The sequence below is a fragment of the Leucopleurus acutus genome (genome assembly GCF_964270905.1).
Source record: "Leucopleurus acutus genome assembly, chromosome: 18".
Lineage (NCBI taxonomy): Eukaryota > Metazoa > Chordata > Mammalia > Artiodactyla > Delphinidae > Leucopleurus > Leucopleurus acutus.
Genome location: NC_139160.1, coordinates 8,987,544 through 9,006,152, shown reverse-complemented (window position 1 = coordinate 9,006,152; position 18,609 = coordinate 8,987,544). Strand labels below are relative to the sequence as shown.

General features: G+C 37.0%; 2 protein-coding genes across 6 annotated transcripts in view; both read right to left on the bottom strand.

Moving 5' to 3' along the window:
- Nucleotides 1-18,609, bottom strand: part of PDS5B (PDS5 cohesin associated factor B) — a 203,084-nt gene that overhangs the window by 125,725 nt on the left and 58,750 nt on the right. The window lies entirely within an intron of this gene.
- On the bottom strand, nucleotides 7,276-8,174 carry LOC309974678 (COP9 signalosome complex subunit 8). Its single transcript, XM_082859360.1, has one exon. It carries the CDS (start codon nucleotides 8,137-8,139, stop codon nucleotides 7,510-7,512), a length of 630 nt encoding a protein of 209 aa, XP_082715486.1. The 5' UTR covers nucleotides 8,140-8,174; the 3' UTR covers nucleotides 7,276-7,509.

The following is an 18,609-nucleotide window of genomic DNA, read 5'->3' as shown; positions in this document are numbered from 1 at the left end:
TGGAGCAACTGAATGTAAAGACTAAAAAAACAAAATAAAAAAAGACCTAAATACCTCATTTTTTTTTTTTTTTTTGCGGTGTGTGGGCCTCTCACTGTTGTGGCCTCTCCCGTTGCGGAGCATAGGCTCCAGACGCGCGGGCTCAGTGACCATGGCTCACAGGCCCAGCCACTCCACGGCACGTGGGATCTTCCCGGACCGGGGCACGAACCCGCGTCCCCTGCATCAGCAGGCGGACTCTGAACCACTGCGCCACCAGGGAAGCCCCCTCATACTTTTATACAAAAATTTTATATAGATCATGAACTTAAATATAAACTGTAAAGCAAACAAAAAACTTTTAGAAAAAAACAGAGAAGAAAATCTTCAGTACTGAAGCCAGACAAAGAGTTTTTAGAAATGACACCAAAAGCAAAATCCATAAAATTAAAAATTGATATACTGGACTTCAAAAATTAAAATCTTTTACTCTGTGAAAAACTGTTGAGAATGAAAAGATAAGCTACAGAATGGGAAAAATATTGAAAATACATATATGACAAAGGACTTATATCTAGAACTCTCAAAAGGATACTATAAAAAACCAAACAACCCAATTACAGGATGGGCAAAAGACATGAACAGACATCTGAACAGGATATACAGATAGCAAATAAGCACATGAAAAGATATTCAACATCATTAATCATTAGGGAAATGCAAATTAAAACCACAATGAAATATCACTATATACTATTAGAATGGCTAAAATAAAAACTAGTGATAATATCAAACATAGGCAAGAAAGCAAACAAAATGAATCTATCACACATTGCTGGTAGAAATGTAAAATAGTACAGCCATACTTAAAAACAGTCTGGTAGTTTTTCATAAAACTAAACATGTATTTACCATACAAACCAGAAAATGCACTCTTGGGCATTTATACCAGAGAAATGAAAGCTTCTATTCAAACAAATCTGTACAAGAATGTTTATAGCAGCTTTGCTCATATACCTTGAAACTAGAAGTAATCAAAATGCCCATCAATGGATGAATGGTTAAACAAACTCTGATAGATCTGCATAATGAAATACTACTTGGCAATTAAAAAAAACTGTTTTACTGATAAATGCAATAACTTATTACTGAAAGAGCCAATCTCAAAAGTTTATATACTGTTATGCTCCCATTTATTTAACATCCTCAAAAACGACAAAACTATGGACATTGAGGACAGATTAGTGGTTGCCAGGGAGCATGGATGAGCATGACAAGTAGCACAAGAGAATTCCTTTACAGTTCTGTATGTTGACTGTAGTGGTGGTGAAATGAATCTATACATGGGATCAAACTACACAGAAGTACACATACACATACAGGGAGAGAGAAATAGCGAGAGCAAGAGCGAGCAAGCATGGAAAAAAGTGAGAAAACTAAGGTCTGTAATCTAATCAACAACACCATGCTAATGTTAATTTCCTAATTTGATATTGTGCTACAAGTTACATAAGATGTCACCACTGGCAGAAGATGGATGAAGGGTTCACAAGACTCTAGGTAGTATTTTTGCAACTTTATGTCCATAATTATTTCAAAATAAAAAGGTTTTAAATGCAAAACAATCAATTATATTTATATAATAGCAACCAAAAACTTTAAAAATACAATTCACATTGAAATGCATAAACTACCCAGGAATTAATCTCACAAAAGATGTGTTTTACAGAGAAAAATCATAAAGCTTTATTAGTAGAAGTTAAAGAAAATTTAAATAAATAAAGAGATATCTTGTTCACAGAAGTCTCAAATATTATAAAGATAGCAAATCTTCCCACACTGATTATGGAGTCACTACAGTCCCAATCAAGCCCAGGTTTTGATATTTAAAGAAAGATGACAAGTTTAATTTTTTAAACTCGTAAATTTACATGACATGTACATTCAAAAGGCCAAGAATAGCAAGATACTGAATACTTAAGAAAAACACAGTGAATGGACTTTTCTACCAGATATCAAATCCCTTTAGAAAGCTAAAGTAATTTAGATGGTGTGGTATTGGAGCAGAAAAAGATCAATGGGAAATATTAGCCCAGAAATAGACCCACACAACATGAATGTAATATATGAATACAGTGGCATGGCACATCAGTGAGAAAAGGAGAAGACAAAATTAGAAGTTCTAAATATTGCTTAGTATTTTAACAATATTAAGTCTTCCAATCCATAAACACTGGATGTCTATTTATCTGTCTTCTTTTATTTCTTTCCCCAATGTACTGTAGTTTCCAGTATGTAAGTCTTTTACCTCGTTAATTTCTAAGTAATTTGTTCTTTTTGATGCTATTATGAAGGGATTGCTTTGTAAAATTTTTTTTCATATAATTCATTGTTAGTACATAGAAATGTAACTGATTTGTTCATTTTGTATTCTGCAACTTTACTGAATTTGTTTATTAGTTCTAAGAGTTGTAATAGGGTCTTTAGAATTTTCTACATATAAGATCGTGTCATCTGCAAACAGATTAAATTTTACTTCCTCCTTTCCAACATGCATGCCCTTTACAGTTAGCCCTTCATACACGAGTTCCACATCCTCACAGTCAACCAACCGCAGATTTAAAATATTCCCAAAAACATTCCAGAAAGTTCCAAATGGCAAAATTTGAATTTGCCACATACAGGCAACTATTTATGTTGAATTTATGCTGTATTAGGTATTATAAGTAATCTAGGGATGATTTAAAACATATGGGAAAATCTGGTTATATGCAAGTACTACACCATTTTATACAAGGGAATTAAGCATCCTTGGATTTTGGCATCCAAGGGGGATCCTGGAACCAATCCCTGACGGATACCGAGGGATGTCTCTATTTCTTTTTCTTGCCTACTTGCTCTGACTAGGGCTGCTAGTACTATAGTGAATAGAAGTGGCAAGAGTGGATATTCTTGTCCTGTTCCTGATCTAAGAGGAAAATTTTTCCATTTTTCACCACTGAGAAATGCAAATCAAAACCACAATGAGGTATCACTTCACACCTGTTAGGACAGCCAAAAAAAAACACGAACAAAAGATAAAAAAGTTTTGGCAAAGATGTGGAGAAACGGGAACCCTTGTACATTGATGGTGGGAATGTAAAATGATGCAACCACCATGGAAAAACAGTATGGAGGTTCCTTGAAAAATTAAAAATAGAACTATTATATGATCCACCAATCCTAATCCTGGTTATATATCCAAAAGAATAGAAATCAGGATCTCTAAGAGATAACTACACACCGATGTTCACTGCAGCATTATTCACAATAGCCAAAATATGGAAACAACCTAAATGTTCAACAGATGAATGAATAAAGAAAAAGTGGTGTATACATACAATAGAATATTATTCAGCCTTTAAAAACAAAGAAAATCCTACTATTTGCAACAACATGGATGGACCTGGAAGACATGCTGAGTGAATTAAGTCAGACACAGGACAAATACTGCATGATTCCATTTACATGAAGTATCTAAAATAGGCAAACTTATACAAGCAGAAAATAGAATAGTGGTTGCCAGGGGATGCGAAGAGGGGGAAATGGGGAGTTGTTATTCAACAGATATAAAGTTACAGTTATGCAAGATGATTCAGATCTAGAGATGTGCTGTACAACACAGCACCTATAGTTAACAAGACGGTATTATGCACTTAAAAATTTGTTAAGAAGGTAGATCTCATGTTAAGTCTTCTTACCCCTTCCCCACCCCCAAAAAAAGGCAAAGGACACAAGGAAACTTTTAGAAGTGATGGCTGTGTTTATTACCTTGACTGTGGTAACAGTACCATAGGCGTATACATATTATGCATATGGCTGCATGTCCAAATTATGTGTATGTTCAAGTTGCATACATTAACTATGTGCAGGTTTTTCTGTGTATCAATTTTACTTCAATAAAGCTGAAGAAAGAGGGGAGGGGGAAAAAATGAAGAAAGGAGGAGCGGGGAGAGGAGGAAGAAGAAGAAAAAGAAAAGAAAAGAAAGAAAGAAATGGCCAGTGGGCAATTAGATCTCCAGAGAAATGCCTGAGCTAGAGACAGATTTGGAAATCCTCGCTGATAGATAAAACCAGGGGCACATGACAGCATTCAGGAATGTTTTTATAAAGTGACAAGAGTGATAGGCCAAGGAAGAGATGAGAGAAGACCCATCTTTGAAATGGGAAGAGGAAAAAGAGCTTGCAAAACAATCTGAGAATGATCAAAGAGGCTGGGGCTTCCCTGGTGGCGCAGTGGTTGAGAGTCTGCCTGCTGATGCAGGGGACACGGGTTCGTGCCCCGGTCCGGGAAGATCCCACATGCTGTGGAGCAGCTGGGCCTGTGAGCCATGGCCGCTGAGCCTGCACATCCAGAGCCTGTGCTCTGCAACGGGAAAGGCCACAACAGTGAGAGGTCCGCGTACCGCAAAAAAAAAAAAAAAAAAGAGGTGGGCGGAGGACCCAGAAGGAAGCACTGTCAGAAAGGAAGGAGCACACCAAGTTTCAAGAAAGGAAGTGGCCAAAAGTACTGGATACTGCAGAGAGCTCAAGATGAAAGCTTAAAAAGAATCCAGTGACAGATTAATTATAAATTGGCATGAGAGATATTACTGGACTGATAAAAATGTTCTAAAATTCGATTATGGTGATGGCTGCACATCTCAGTAAATTTTATGGTATGTAAATTACTCCTCAATAAAGTTGTTTAAAATTTTTTAAGTTCTGAGACACTTTCATATCTCTATGGAAAAAAAAATGACATTGTACCCATTATCTCACACCATATACAAAACGAATTCCAGGTCGATTAATGACCTAAATGTTGAAGCAAATGTAAAAGCTTTTAGAATATAATGTAGGAGAACAACTTCATGACCTCAGATTAGGAAAAGCAAGAATCAAGCCCACAGCTGTCTGTGTTCCTTCAACCAAAGAAGATATTCAGCAAATGCAACAAATCATTCCACAGGAAGGTAAGTATAAACATGACAGGATTCCCTGTTTTCCACAGAACCTGGAATAGAAGGAAGTCTCTCTGCCTTACCTCAACAGGAGCAAAAGTTGTTCATCTTCCATAACAACAGATATACCATTGTGACCACAGACCGCAGCTAAATAATGTAGACATGCTGCCTTCGTAGAATACACTGATCCATATAGTCAAAACTTTATCAAGTGCCTATTACTTGCATGACTTCTTAGCAGTGACTAGAGGGCAAAATGAGGTAAGACAGATCTCAAAATCTACAAAGGAAATAGATTTTCCCCCTAAATAATTAAATCACAATGAATTCTGAAGTTATCAACAGAAATAACAAAAAATGAGCTTGGAAAAAAAAGATTGAAAGAAAACCCACTTCCATACGTAGATGGGGATGAAATATTAATAATATACAGAACAAAAGGACAGAGAAAACAATTTGAATAAATCTTAGAGAAGAAAGTTCAGAATTTGTTACTGGTCTAAAACCATGACAGAAGGGAAAAGTAGAAGGAAGTAAAGAGAGCTAAGAAGGAAAAGACAGAGCCAACAGAGAAGCAGGTTACTCAGTTTCTACTTCAGTTTTATAAGCAATAGTATTGTAAGCAGAGGTTTGAAATACATCTGTGAATATTCACAGGCTGTTTCCTCAGAGTAAGATAGACTTAACTGGCCTCTCTCTACCAAGCAAACTCCATGTACATTAAATTCTCAAGTCTATGTTTAAACTTCCCCTGACCTCTCCAGGCAGAGCTAGGCTCCTTTCCCTACAGCTAGGCAAACTCTGAACATATCATAATTAGCATTTATCACATCATATTTAGTAAACTTATTTCTATGTCTGTTTCTCCTACTAGACTGTAAGCTCCTTAAGACGAAGAGAGTATATATCATTTTAGGCATCCTTACAGAGCCTAGAACAAAGTAGGTGCTCAGGAAATACTTGCTGAATCAATGACCAGAACTATTTTAAGAGATGGTGGCTCCAACAGGAAGTACAGACTAGACAGAGGAGAAATCAAATACACTAAAACCAGTTAGGAAATTGCTACAAAGTTCCAGGTAAGAACTAATAAGGTGCAGACTGCAGGCAATGACTGGAAAATAAGAAAACTGATGCAAAGACCATGAATGATTATTTGAGAGAAGTAGAAGATGATTACAAGATTCAAAGCCTTTGTTCCTGGAAAGCCAATTACTGAAATATTTACCGAGATTTTACTTGGTGTGATATAGCACTCTAGGCACTAAGAATACAATGGTAAGCAAAACACATACAATATATGCCCTCATTATAGCATAGATAGGGAAAACCAGAGAGAGATCAAATCAAGCCTTTGGAAACATTAAGTTTGGAATACAAGGCAACTGGAGATGTAGCGCTGAAGTTCTAGAGAAAAGTCAACGACAGAAAATATTTTAGCTCATGTTTTGTGGGCTTACAATATCAGTAAAAAAAAATGTGTAGGGTGAGCTGAGATACCAAGACTGAACTTTGAACTTTGAGAAATATCTATATTGATAGGGGAGAAGGGAATCAGGAAAGAAAAGAGGGTCAAGAAAGATAGAAAAATAGTTTTTTTTTTTCAATTAAATATTTATTGAACAAATACAGAATAAATGAACTAGGGGGTGGTTTTAACCTGAAGATACAATAAACAACTTCAAATATTATTCAGAGGGCTGTCACACAAAACATCAAAGACTTGTTCAGTATTTCTCCAAAGGGCAGAACTTGACCCAAGGGCCAGACGTAAGCAGCCAAAAGGCTGCGGACAGCTGTACAGAGTGTGTCACTTAATCGCTTCTTTCCCAAACAATGCATTCCACACTTACACTTCCCTTCTTCTGAAAGGAAATATTACAACTTAATACTTCTCATGAATGTCTTTGACAAGTCGCATTTTCATGGCAAGCCCTCCACTGCCAGCAATGGATGTACTCACACTCTTAGAAAAAAATCTGAAGTTAACAAGCTGGTTTACTAGGGAGATGGCCTTTGTTCCTCAGCTCTATCTCAGCATTTTATATTTATGATTCTCAGGAGGGGAGAGAAAAAGAGCATATTCTCCAAAGGGGGTGAATTAGAGTCCCCAGCACTTCAGATCCTGCCCCTGGGGACAGTCCTTCTCAAACCCCAGACGCATCACTGCAACTATCAACCTGCGGTAGAGATGGGAGTATGCTGTGTGCTGGGGCAGAAGAAGACAGCTGACAACAACTGTTCTACACGAAGCAGGAGAGCTGTATTTCACGAGTCACTAGGAAATATAAACTGACTGCCTAATACTGACGGGCTCCATCCAAACTGTCAAATACTACAAAATGAGAATTGTTTCAACAACCATTCAGCATGTTTAAGGACAAAATATATATAATATATTTTATATTATATACGTATTTTATCACATACTCAGTAAGGAATGCTGAGGTGCTTAATCCATCCAATAAAATTGAAAATAAAAATTTTACATTTTTCTGTCAGTATTCAGGATGCTGAAGGTGGATCTTGAACTCAGAATGATAAGTCAGTTTTCGAGGAAAGCCACATAATCGGTGAGTCTGGCTAACTGCTGTTCATTGGGGATGGGTGGAACGGGGGCAGGCTCTGAAAAGGGAATAAACCTGTTAAAGGAAACATCCAGGGCCCCTGCAACTGGCTTTCTGGGCATGACCATCCTCGTGGCGGAGTCGGCCTGCCATCCTTGTTCTAGGATACCTTTCACAGCCTCTTCCACGGGAAGTCCAACAAAGGCTGCGAAATCGTCGGCGATGATGGAGGTATATGCCTGAGAGACCAGGGCGAAGGCTCGCCTCCGGGTGGCATCTCTAAGTGCCTCCATGATTGGCTGGACCGTCTCAGACCACGGGTGAGCGCTGATGGTGGTATAGATCCCGGGGAAATCTCTCTGCCAGATTCTTTGTCCTACCGACCAAATTCCCCCAAGTTCAGAATTTGCAGATTTTATAGCAGGTGGTATTCTTTTCCAAAGATATCTTGCATTATTCATGTCATTATAAAGCAGATATAAAGCTAGAAGCTGACCATACACTGGGGGTGTAGCAATTCCTCCTGGAGCCTCGAGCTCCTGGTTCTCGCACTGATCCAGCAACTTTCTGAAACTAAAGGAACTTTCCGCCATCACCGCCACTGGCATTTTCCCGGCCGGTCCCGCCACCGAACCTCCCCGCCGAGCCGGACCTCAGACTCGAAAAATAGTTTTTTTAAAACTAGAAAAAAATGAAGATTAAGAGGTGGTATATAGGGTTAGTTACTTCAGAAATACACATCACCGGTACAAAATAACCTCAGCAAATACTCCCTTGGACTTGGTAAGTTGATCTCTTTAAGAACTTTCTGGAGAATAACAGGAATGAACACCAAATTACAAGGTAAGAGAAAAAGGGAAAGGAGAAAGAGAGAGACGAAGGGGAGCAATGCAGAAGAAGAAAGGAAGGTTACAGGAAAGAAATAGGATCTTCAATTGTTATCTGAAGTCAAAGGGAAAGATACATTAATATATAGTTGCTCCTCTGAGGTAAAATAGTGTCAAAGAAATTTTTTGACATTCATCTTTGTGGAATTTCAATAATATACATTATGGTAGAGCAGATACACTGATAATGAGAAAATGATAACTTAAAAAATTATTTATATAAAACTGACCTGTGTCAGAATCCATTTATACACAGCATATAAATGTATATAGTATATATGTATATATTAATTTCAAATATCATTATATGCATGTTGTTATAAATATTTATATTTTGGGGTCTGGAATGAAAAAGAAACATCAGTAATTTTAAAAATCATACTAACAATCCTAGAAAAGAAAAAAAAAATGAAATCATCATTCTTCCTCTGATACTACCAGATGTAAATAAATGTTCACAAGATGAAACTAATAAAGACTGCAGTAAAAATATTTAAGATCCTTTCAGTGAATGGAAAAAAAGAACAAAGCATTCACTGGATTAAAGAGCAAGGGTAAGAGCAATAGCAATAGTCATTTTTTAATTGATCTGGGAATAAAGAAGGTATCTGCCATTTTCATGATGATTTTTCTTAAAAATCCAATATGTGACATGTTCAGAGACACAGAAATCAAATCAAGCCACTACTAGAATCTCTACTTGGCCACGTTTATGAAAAGCTGTTTTTCCTCCTGGGACTTTACTGCAGGTTTAAGGTGGAATTAGAAGGAAGGTGGAATTAGAAGGAAAACAAGATTTTGCGAAGAGTCTTACAATTGCAAAAGGCAGGCTTCCCAGAACCGGTACCTCTTATAACCAGCAGATGGTGCCCTCCATAAATACAATGCTTCCAGTACATAGTCATTACATAGTATAAGAAGTTGGGTTTATTCTTGGCCAGAGACAACTAAAAAACTAATGAGAGTGTGTTCTAAGAAAAAATAGACAAAATAAATTACGTTATTCTCCCCTAAATATATAACCTTAAGACTACATTTACATATTTTCCAACTATTATAAAAAGCTTTTTTCCATATAAATGGAAACTCACCATTCAGCTTGAATTATCTTTATTAATTCAAATTAAGTATATTTAATAGTTATTACTACATGTTCTGGTAATACAAAGTAATTTTTAATGCTTTAGGAAGTCCTTTTAGAAAGCAGGCCCATTTTGTTCACATTTTTAGTGTTTATTTATAAAAGGTTAAACATATGGTTACTCTCTTGCCTACATTCTTTTTAAGGACCATCAATGTTACAGACAGGAGTAGTATTAAGCTAACTGGTTCAGACAGAAAAAGAGCCTCAGGCCCTAGAACTCCTCAACTAGCTCCAGTTTCTAATAACACGAAGTGTTGTATCAAATCCCTTTAAAGTAGTATTTTTATATAAATAATGATAATATCTCTCATTTACTGAATGATTGGTATTTTGGAGTTAGTAGTCAGCTCAATGTCCCATTCATTGACAGGATAAAATTACGTACTTTCTCTATTCACATCAAACCCCAAGCACACATTCTTGTACAACCCCCCACTATCAGCAGACTGCCTCTATTTCATTGAGAAAACAGAAGGTCTGTCAAACAGAAACTTCCCCAGTCTCCCACTACTAAATCTACTTGCCTATCTACATTTGTACCTATTCCTTTCTTCCTTTATGTTACCAAAGAGTTGGTAAGCCTCCTCACATCAAAAACTAATCCCTTCTCAAGTGCACAGAATCCCATCCTCTACAGGTCTCTCAAAGACTTTCACTTCATTAGTTATCTCCTCTTTCCTCAGCATCAGCATCCTCCTTCCCTCAGTATTCAGTGTAAGTACTCTGTTCTTGAGTGGACAGAAGGCATTCAGGCAGGAAGGGAGAGAAAGTACAACATGCCTGCTTAGACTACAAGTACCCTTCCAGCTACTGTCTTCTCTCTCAAATTACCTTCATACCCAAGCTTCTCAAAAAGTAATCTGCACTTCTTCAGTTCCCATTAGCTTTTCATACTAATCCAATCTTGTTTCCAGGATCCTCCATCACCAGCAATAATGCTTTTGCCATAATCAGTGTGACCGACTTCAAAAACGAGAAAAGATTTTTCTCTTCCCTGTATCTACACCCTTGCAATGTGACTTTGTGGATCCTCCCATCAAGAAGAGTGTTTTTCCAGCCCTTGAATCTGAGATGGTCTTATGACTTGCTTTGGTCACTGGGACACTGGCAAGCTTAAAAAGTGCTTGTGCTTTGGAGTTTATTGACTTACTGTTCTTGGAACTCTGCTCCTAACAAGTGCACAAGCACAGAAGTTATCCCACTAGAAAGTGAGAGCTATAGAGAGAGTCCCCAGTTATCCCAGCCATGATCATGATGAACGAACCCAGCCCCAGACAAACCATCAGGTGATGACAGACACTTACCTGTAGATATATGAGCAAGCCCAGGTGAATCAGCTAAGGCTAACCCAGATGAGTAGGACCACCCAGCTTAAGCCAAACTCAAGCTGCCACCCTGAAGAACTGGGAGCTTAATAAATGATGGTTGTTTTAAGCCATTAAGTTTTGGGGTGATTTGTTATGCAGTAATAACCAACTAAAAGTCATCACCACCCTCCATGTTGCCAAATCAAACGAACACTTTTCTAATCCTAATTTTATTGATCTGAGCAGTATGACACACAGTTGACAGCAGCCTCCTTCCTGAAACACTCTTTTCCTTTGATTTCTACTACACTTTACCTTTTCCTGATTTTTCTCCTACCTTACTGGCCACTGTCTCCTTTGTTTCTTTCTCCTGTATCCAACCTCTACATATTAGCAATTCATCAGACCTCAATTTTGTTCCCTCTATTCACTTTTTGGTCTTTGTGTTTTTCTTCCAAGGCTTAAGCCCTAAGCTTTCTTAAAGCTACTTCAAAGACTTTACCCCACCAAGAGCTCTCTTCTGAACTCCAGTCCACATATACAACTGCCAACTTAACATTTCCACTTAGGTATTCTTAAAGGCATCTTGAACTTAAAAAAACTCAAAACCAAACAACAAATCATCTCCCAATTTCTTCCCCCTCCAAAAAACACTTCTTCGATCTTCTCTCTGTGTATGGTGTCTTAGTGTATCCAATTTGTTACCCACAGAAAACTGGCAGTGACCCTTGAAAATTCTCTTTCAACCCTTAAGAGCAATTATCAAGTTCTGTAAATGCTACCTGAAAACATAAATGGAATTCACCTTCACTTGTCCATTACTTCACCACAACCTAATCGAAGCCACCTCCAATTCATTCTTCATACAGCAGCCAGAATGATCTTAATATGCTAATCTCTTCATATCCCTGCCTTACCTAAAACTCTTAAATAGGTTCCCACTGACCTAAAAATAAGTTCAACATATACTAATCTGACCACTTTCTCACTACACTCGAGTCATACCTCTATTCCTTAAAGGCTTCAAACCAAAATCCTTCTAAGTGTGTGCTATTCTTTTCCTCCCTCTCTCTGTCACTCTTTCCCCTCATGCCTGACTAACACTAATTTTCCAAGTCTCATATGTCAGTTCCTCAGGGACACTTTCCCAAATCCGCCCAAGCTAAATTAAATCTCTACTAGATGATCTCACACCACCCCTGTACTTTTCCTTCAAAGAAGTTAATCATAACTGTAAATATTTATCCTCTAATGTCTGTTTCCCCTTCAAAACTACAAACTGTAAGAGAACAAATATCCTATTTTGTTCACTGCTGTATACCTAATGCATAACACGATGGGCAAAAAGCACTCAACAAATTTTCTTCCCCAAATATTCTTAATAATAAGATGAATTATATATTATGCCCATTTTATAAATGAGGAAACTGAGGATCAGAGAAATCAACTATGCTAAAGTTAACCAGCAACTAAAGTGGAAATAATCTGTATCTGATTCCCAACGCCTATTCCCTTAACCTAATAATTTCCAATCTCTGGAGCACACTGAATCCCCTAGTATTCAGGCCCAAACCCCTGCATCTGAAAAAGTTCCATGGGGATTTTTTACTAAGTTTAGCAACAAGCACCCTAATAACCAAAAAGTGTAAACAATCCAAATATTTATTAACTGGTAAATGGATAAACAAAATGTGATATATCCATACAATGGAATACTAATCAGGTGTAAAAGGAAACAAATTACTGATATAGAAGACAACGAAGACGAACCTCAAAAACATTATTCAAGTAAAAGAAGCCAGACACAGAAGACTATACATATATGATTACATTCACATGAAACATCCATAAAGGGCAAATCTGTAGAAACACAAAATTAGTCGTCGGCTAGGGGTGAGAAATGAGTGACTACAAATGGACATGAATGATGTTTGGAGGGCAATGACTAAAAATCACTGACTTGTACATATAAAATCAATGTTTTAAAGGAAACAAATGAGGGAACAATTCATTCTATCAAAGACAGTAGAGAAAGTTGTCAGCGGCACATCACAGAGAGTTGGAATTAATCTAAGCTGTGGAAGACAATAAGGTGTCTAAGTGAGGATTCAGGGCAGAGGAACACTGAGCCACGAGCAAAAGCACAAAGACGTGCTACGTCTGAGAAAAAGACAACCACAGGTATCTGTTACAATATACGTGTGTTCCTAGAAAAACCTCACATTCTGCAAAATCAACACTGAAAAATAACGGTTATAACAGAACATTAGCAAAACAACAACAATCCTAGTAAAATACTAGCATGGTCAATATCCACTGGCAATTGTTCCCAGCATCATAATCAAACTCCTCAGCCTTAAATCTTGGAGCTCAGGCTTTCCCCTTCAAATGTAGGCTCTTGAAGGTACTTACTTCTAACAGGAAAAAATTTAGCAAAATTAAAAATGCAATCCAGTGACAGCCTTCAACGTTTTGTTAAAAGTGGGGAAAATAGCCTCACAGATATTTCACCTACATTTGCAGCTGTAGCAGACAGCATAACAGAAAGATCAGGGATTGATACTGTTAAATCTTCTGCTTATAACAAACAGAGGCAATTTTTCATCTGGATTTTCAGCTTTTTTCTTTTTGCACTCCACCTATGGATCACTTACAGAACATTTTCCTTCACAGTACAAAAAATTTAAACAATCTTTTTATCAATCATCTAGATCTAATATAACTTCAAACATAACATCATCCCACATTTTAAGATGTCTTTTTTTTAAATTTTCACTGAGATATAATTGACATATAACATCATATTAGCTTCAGGTGTGTGATATAATGATTCAATATATGTATAAACTGCAAAATGATCACCACAATAAACCTAGTAAACATCCATCACCAAAGAGTTATAAATTTTTTCTTGTGAAGAAAACTTTTAAGATCTACTCGCTTAGAAACTTTCAAATATACAATATGATATAAACTACAGTCACCATACTGTGCATTGCATCCCATGACTTAATTTATTTTTTAACTGGAAGTTTGTACCTTTTGATCTCCTTAATCCACTTCGTCCAACTCCCCATCCCCTGCCTCTGGAAACTATCAATCTGTTTCTTGAATCTATGAGTTCGAGGTTTTGGTTTGTTTTCAGATTCCACATATAAGCGCATTCATACAGTATTTGTCTTTCTCTGACTTATCCATCCACATTGTTGCAATGTGAGGACTTCCTTCTTTTTTATGGCTGAATAATATTTCTCTGTGTGTGTGTCTCACATTTTCTTTTATCATTCATCCGTCAGTGGACATTCAGACTGTTTCCACATCTTGGCTATTGTTAATAATGCTGCAAGGAACATGGGAGTGCATGTATCTTTTCAAGTTAGTGTTTTCATTTTCTTGGGATAAATATCTAGAAGTGGAGTTGCTGAATCACAAAGCAGTTCTAGCTTCAATTTTTTGAGGAACCTCCATACTGTCCTCCAAAGTGGCTGCACCAATATACATTCCCATCAACAGAGTACAAAGGGTTCCTTTTCTCCACATCCTCACCAAGAATTATTTCTTGTCTTTTTGATAATAGCCATTCTAACAAGTGTGATCTGATCTCACTGTAGTTTTGATGTGCACTAAGGATTTTCAGCTCTTATCTGCATACAACATTAAAATATTATCTTTGGAAGAAAGATTGCCCTTGAATGCTTCAAAACACTAATGTGCTAGAAAAAAAGACATTTATGACCAATGATACTTCCACATTATACTTAAATCATTCCTCTACTTATCACAGAGCTAATTTATGTCACAGAAACATGTACTGCAACAGTGATGTTAACAGAGTGATTTAACTGGAATGTGCATGTGTGTATGGACATATGTGCACATACAGGTGAAGAGAATTATAAAAGAAATTGAGACCAGTTAATTTCAGGTTCTTCTATATCCCTGATAAGGAGTTTGGTCTTTATCTATCACATAAGGCAGTTATTGTCTGTTTTTCTTTGTTCTCTAAAGAACACAGAGAGCAATCAGATTTGTATTTTAGAATTTCCAAAGACAGAGACATACCATTTAGAACGTAAGAAGACTGCTAGGGCTTCCCTGGTGGCACAGTGGTTAAGAGTCCGCCTGCCAATGCAGGGGACATGGGTTCAAGCCCTGGTCCAGGAGGATTCCACATGCCATGGAGCAACTGGGCCCGTGTGCCACAGCTGCTGAGATTGCACCCTAGAGCCCGCGCACCTGCAGCCCATGCTCCACAACGAGAGGCCACCACAATGAGAAGCCCGCTCACAGAAACGAGGAGTAGCCCCCTCTCACCTCAACTAGAGAAAAGCCTGCACACAGCAACAAAGACCCAACACAGCCAAAAACAAAATAAATAAATTTAAAAAAAAAAGAGTGCTGGAATATATGAGAGGCTCATAGACATAATACAGGAAGAGAACAAAACATTCAAGGGAAGGATATGATAGAAAACAGGAGAGAAGTACAGTTTAGTGGGAGAAAATGGTTAAGACAACAGTAGGCAAGCTTTACCCCTGAATAGAGAGCATCCTGACCCTTTCTCAGACCAAGACAGGTATGGTCATTTATCTCCATGGCATCCCTGTTACTGTCCCTAAACCTTCCCTCACCTAGAGAAATCTGATTGAAAAACTGTTTACAAAGAGTCACTGTGTTCAGTAATAAGGTGCTCAGTGTAAGTAAATTAAACAGTGCCAACTCAGAGAGACCTATGCTTTCAATCCAAAACCCAATATATCTTGCATAATGCTACACTTGTATCTCTTTTTGACTACAATGAAATGGGCATAAATGTACCATCCATACTGATACCTATGGACCATACCATTGTGTATACAGAATAAAGTATAATTATTAATTCTATTTAATTAAAAGTAATAGGACATCCAGAATAATAATTAACAAATTTGCTTCAAAAGTTATATACTTCCTGTACTGTAAACTTAAAATTTTAAGAAGGTAAATTTCATGTTAACTGTACTTACCATGATAAAGTTAAAAAAAAAAAGTTATGTATTTTGTAGATAAACCATAATGAATAAATTGGGCAGGGGTGGGAGAAATTGGAAGGTAAGTCTGGATGTAAAGTCTACCAAAAAGTTCAACTTGATAAACTGCTCAGTAAATTTCTCTTAATGGTAAGACATACCAAAACCATCATAGTACATAAGCATTTGAAGATATTCCTGAAGATATTAATTTTGAAGGTATGCACAAGCATTTTAATCTAGTCTCATTAATACTTTTTTCAGTGATTAACTGAATTATGTCTTATAATTCCAGATTTCCAAATTTCTTTGCCTATTTAGGATATTTCCAACTGCACCATCCTAACTGGGGAGCTGCTTCTCATTCCATGGGAGAATTACAAAGATTTTTCTATGATTATGATATGTAACTGCCAACAGCTATCTTATATTCTTCCTGGCTAAAATCAACTCAACTCTGTTCTGTGGCAGTGCTGTCCAAACAAGGATGCTTGTTTTGTTTTGTGTTTATTTGTTTTTTGTTTTCCTAAAACAGCTTTACTGAGATATAATTCACATACCATACAATTCACTTTCCATGCTTTCTGGTTGAAGTAATATTTGTTTAAATTCAACAGTTTTAATACATTATTAGTTTTTTATTGTGGTAAAATATATATAACACAAAGTTTTCCATTTTAGCCATTTTTATAACATTCACAATGTTGTACAACCATCACCACTATCCATTTCTAAAACTTTTTCATCACCCCAAACAGAAACTCATTAACCATTAAGCAATAACTCCCCATTTTCTCCTCTCCCCAGCCCCTGGTAACCTCTAATTTCCTTTCTGTCTCCATGAATTTGCCAATTTTAAGTATCTCATATAAGTGGAATCACACAGTATTTCTCCTTTTGTGTCAGGCTTATTTCATTCAGCATAATGTTTTCAAGATCCATCCATGTCTTATCATGTATCAGAACTTCATTATCTTTTTTGATTGAATCTATTCCACTGTATGTATATACCACATTTTGTTTATTCATTCATCTGTTGATGGACACTTGGGTTGTTTCCACTTGCAGCTATTGTGAATAACATTGCTATGAACAGGGTGTACAAATATCTCTTCAAGACCCTGGTTTCAATTCTTTTTGGTATATACTTAGGATCTTATAGATACTTTACAATCCATAGATTCTAGAGAAATGTCTGTTCAAGTCCTTTTCCTGTTTTTTGTTTTGTTTTGTTTTGTTTTGTTTGCGGTACGCGGGCCTCTCACTGTTGTGGCCTCTCCCGTTGCGGAGCACAGGCTCCGGATGCGCAGGCCCAGCGGCCATGGCTCACGGGCCCAGCCGCTCCGCGGCATGTGGGATCTTCCCGGACCGGGGCACGAACCCGTGCCCCCTGCATCGGCAGGCGGACTCTCAACCACTGCACCACCAGGGAAGCCCCTTTTCCTGTTTTTTAATTAGGTTGTTTGTTCTTTTATTGTTGAGCTGCAAGAGTTCTTTAAATATTCTGGATATTAAGTCCTAATCAGATATCACCTGCAAATTTTTCTCCCATTCTGTACGCTGTCTTTCACTTTCTTGATGATGTCCTTTGAGGCATAAAACTTTTTAATTTTTATGTAGTCAAATTTATCCATTTTTTCTTTTACTGCTCATGCTGCTGTTACCATTTCTAAAAATCTATTATCACACCTCCAAAGTCATGAAATTTTACCCCTGTATTTGCTTCTAAGCATTTATGTTTTTAGCTGCTTAGGTTATTGATCCACTTTGAGCTAATTTTTACATGTTGTTTGAGATGGGGTCCAACTTCATTCTTTTACATGTGGAAATCCAGTTGCTCCAGTATCATCTGTTGAAGACTATCCTTTTCCTGTTTATTTGGTGTTTTTTTTTAATTGAAGTATACTTGATTTACAATGTTGTATTAGTTTCAGATGTACAGCAAATGATTCAGATATATATCCATACACACATACACACACACACACACACATTCTTTTTCAGATTCTTTTCTATAGATTACTACAACATACTGAATAGAGTTCCCTGTGCCATACAGAAGGTCCTTGTTGTTTATCTATTTTATATATAGTAGTGTATATCTGTTAACCCCAAACTCCTAATTTATCCCCCCTCCCCCATGCTTTCTCCTTTTGTAACCATAAATTTGTTTTCTATGTCTCTGAGTCTGTTTCTGTTTTGTAAATAAGTTCATTTGTATCATTTCTATAGATTCCACATACAAGTGATAACATGATATTTGCGTTTCTCTGTCTGACTTACTTCACTTAGTAGGGTAATCTCTAGGCCCATTCATGTTGCTGCAAATGGCACTGTTTTGTTCTTTTTTATGGCCGAGTAATATTCCATTGTATCTTGTAATATTCCATTGTTTACTTGTTTCTAATAAAGATGTCCTGATCTATCCTGTAGAAATTTTGAGTCAGTAGGTTTGGGGAGGAACTTCAGATTCTACACTTTTAAGGAGCATCTTAGGTAACTGCCATGGTCAAACAAGTCTGGAGAGCAATACAGAATACAACTTCAGGTAGTTGACTCATATTCTAGAGAGGCTAAAAAACAAATTTATTTTTTTAATCCTGGCTTAAGCCATCAGATACACTCTTAGCTTATGCTACCATCCAGGTAAGGACTTAGGTAAAAGCCTTAATTTTCACAAGAGGTGGTCAACTCTACCATCTGCACATCTGATCTCTGAAACATAGGGCTT

Coding starts and splice junctions, on each gene's coding strand:
- LOC309974678 (XM_082859360.1), bottom strand. CDS start 8,139: ATGCCAGTGGCGGTGATGGCGGAAAGTTCCTTTAGTTTCAGAAAGTTG.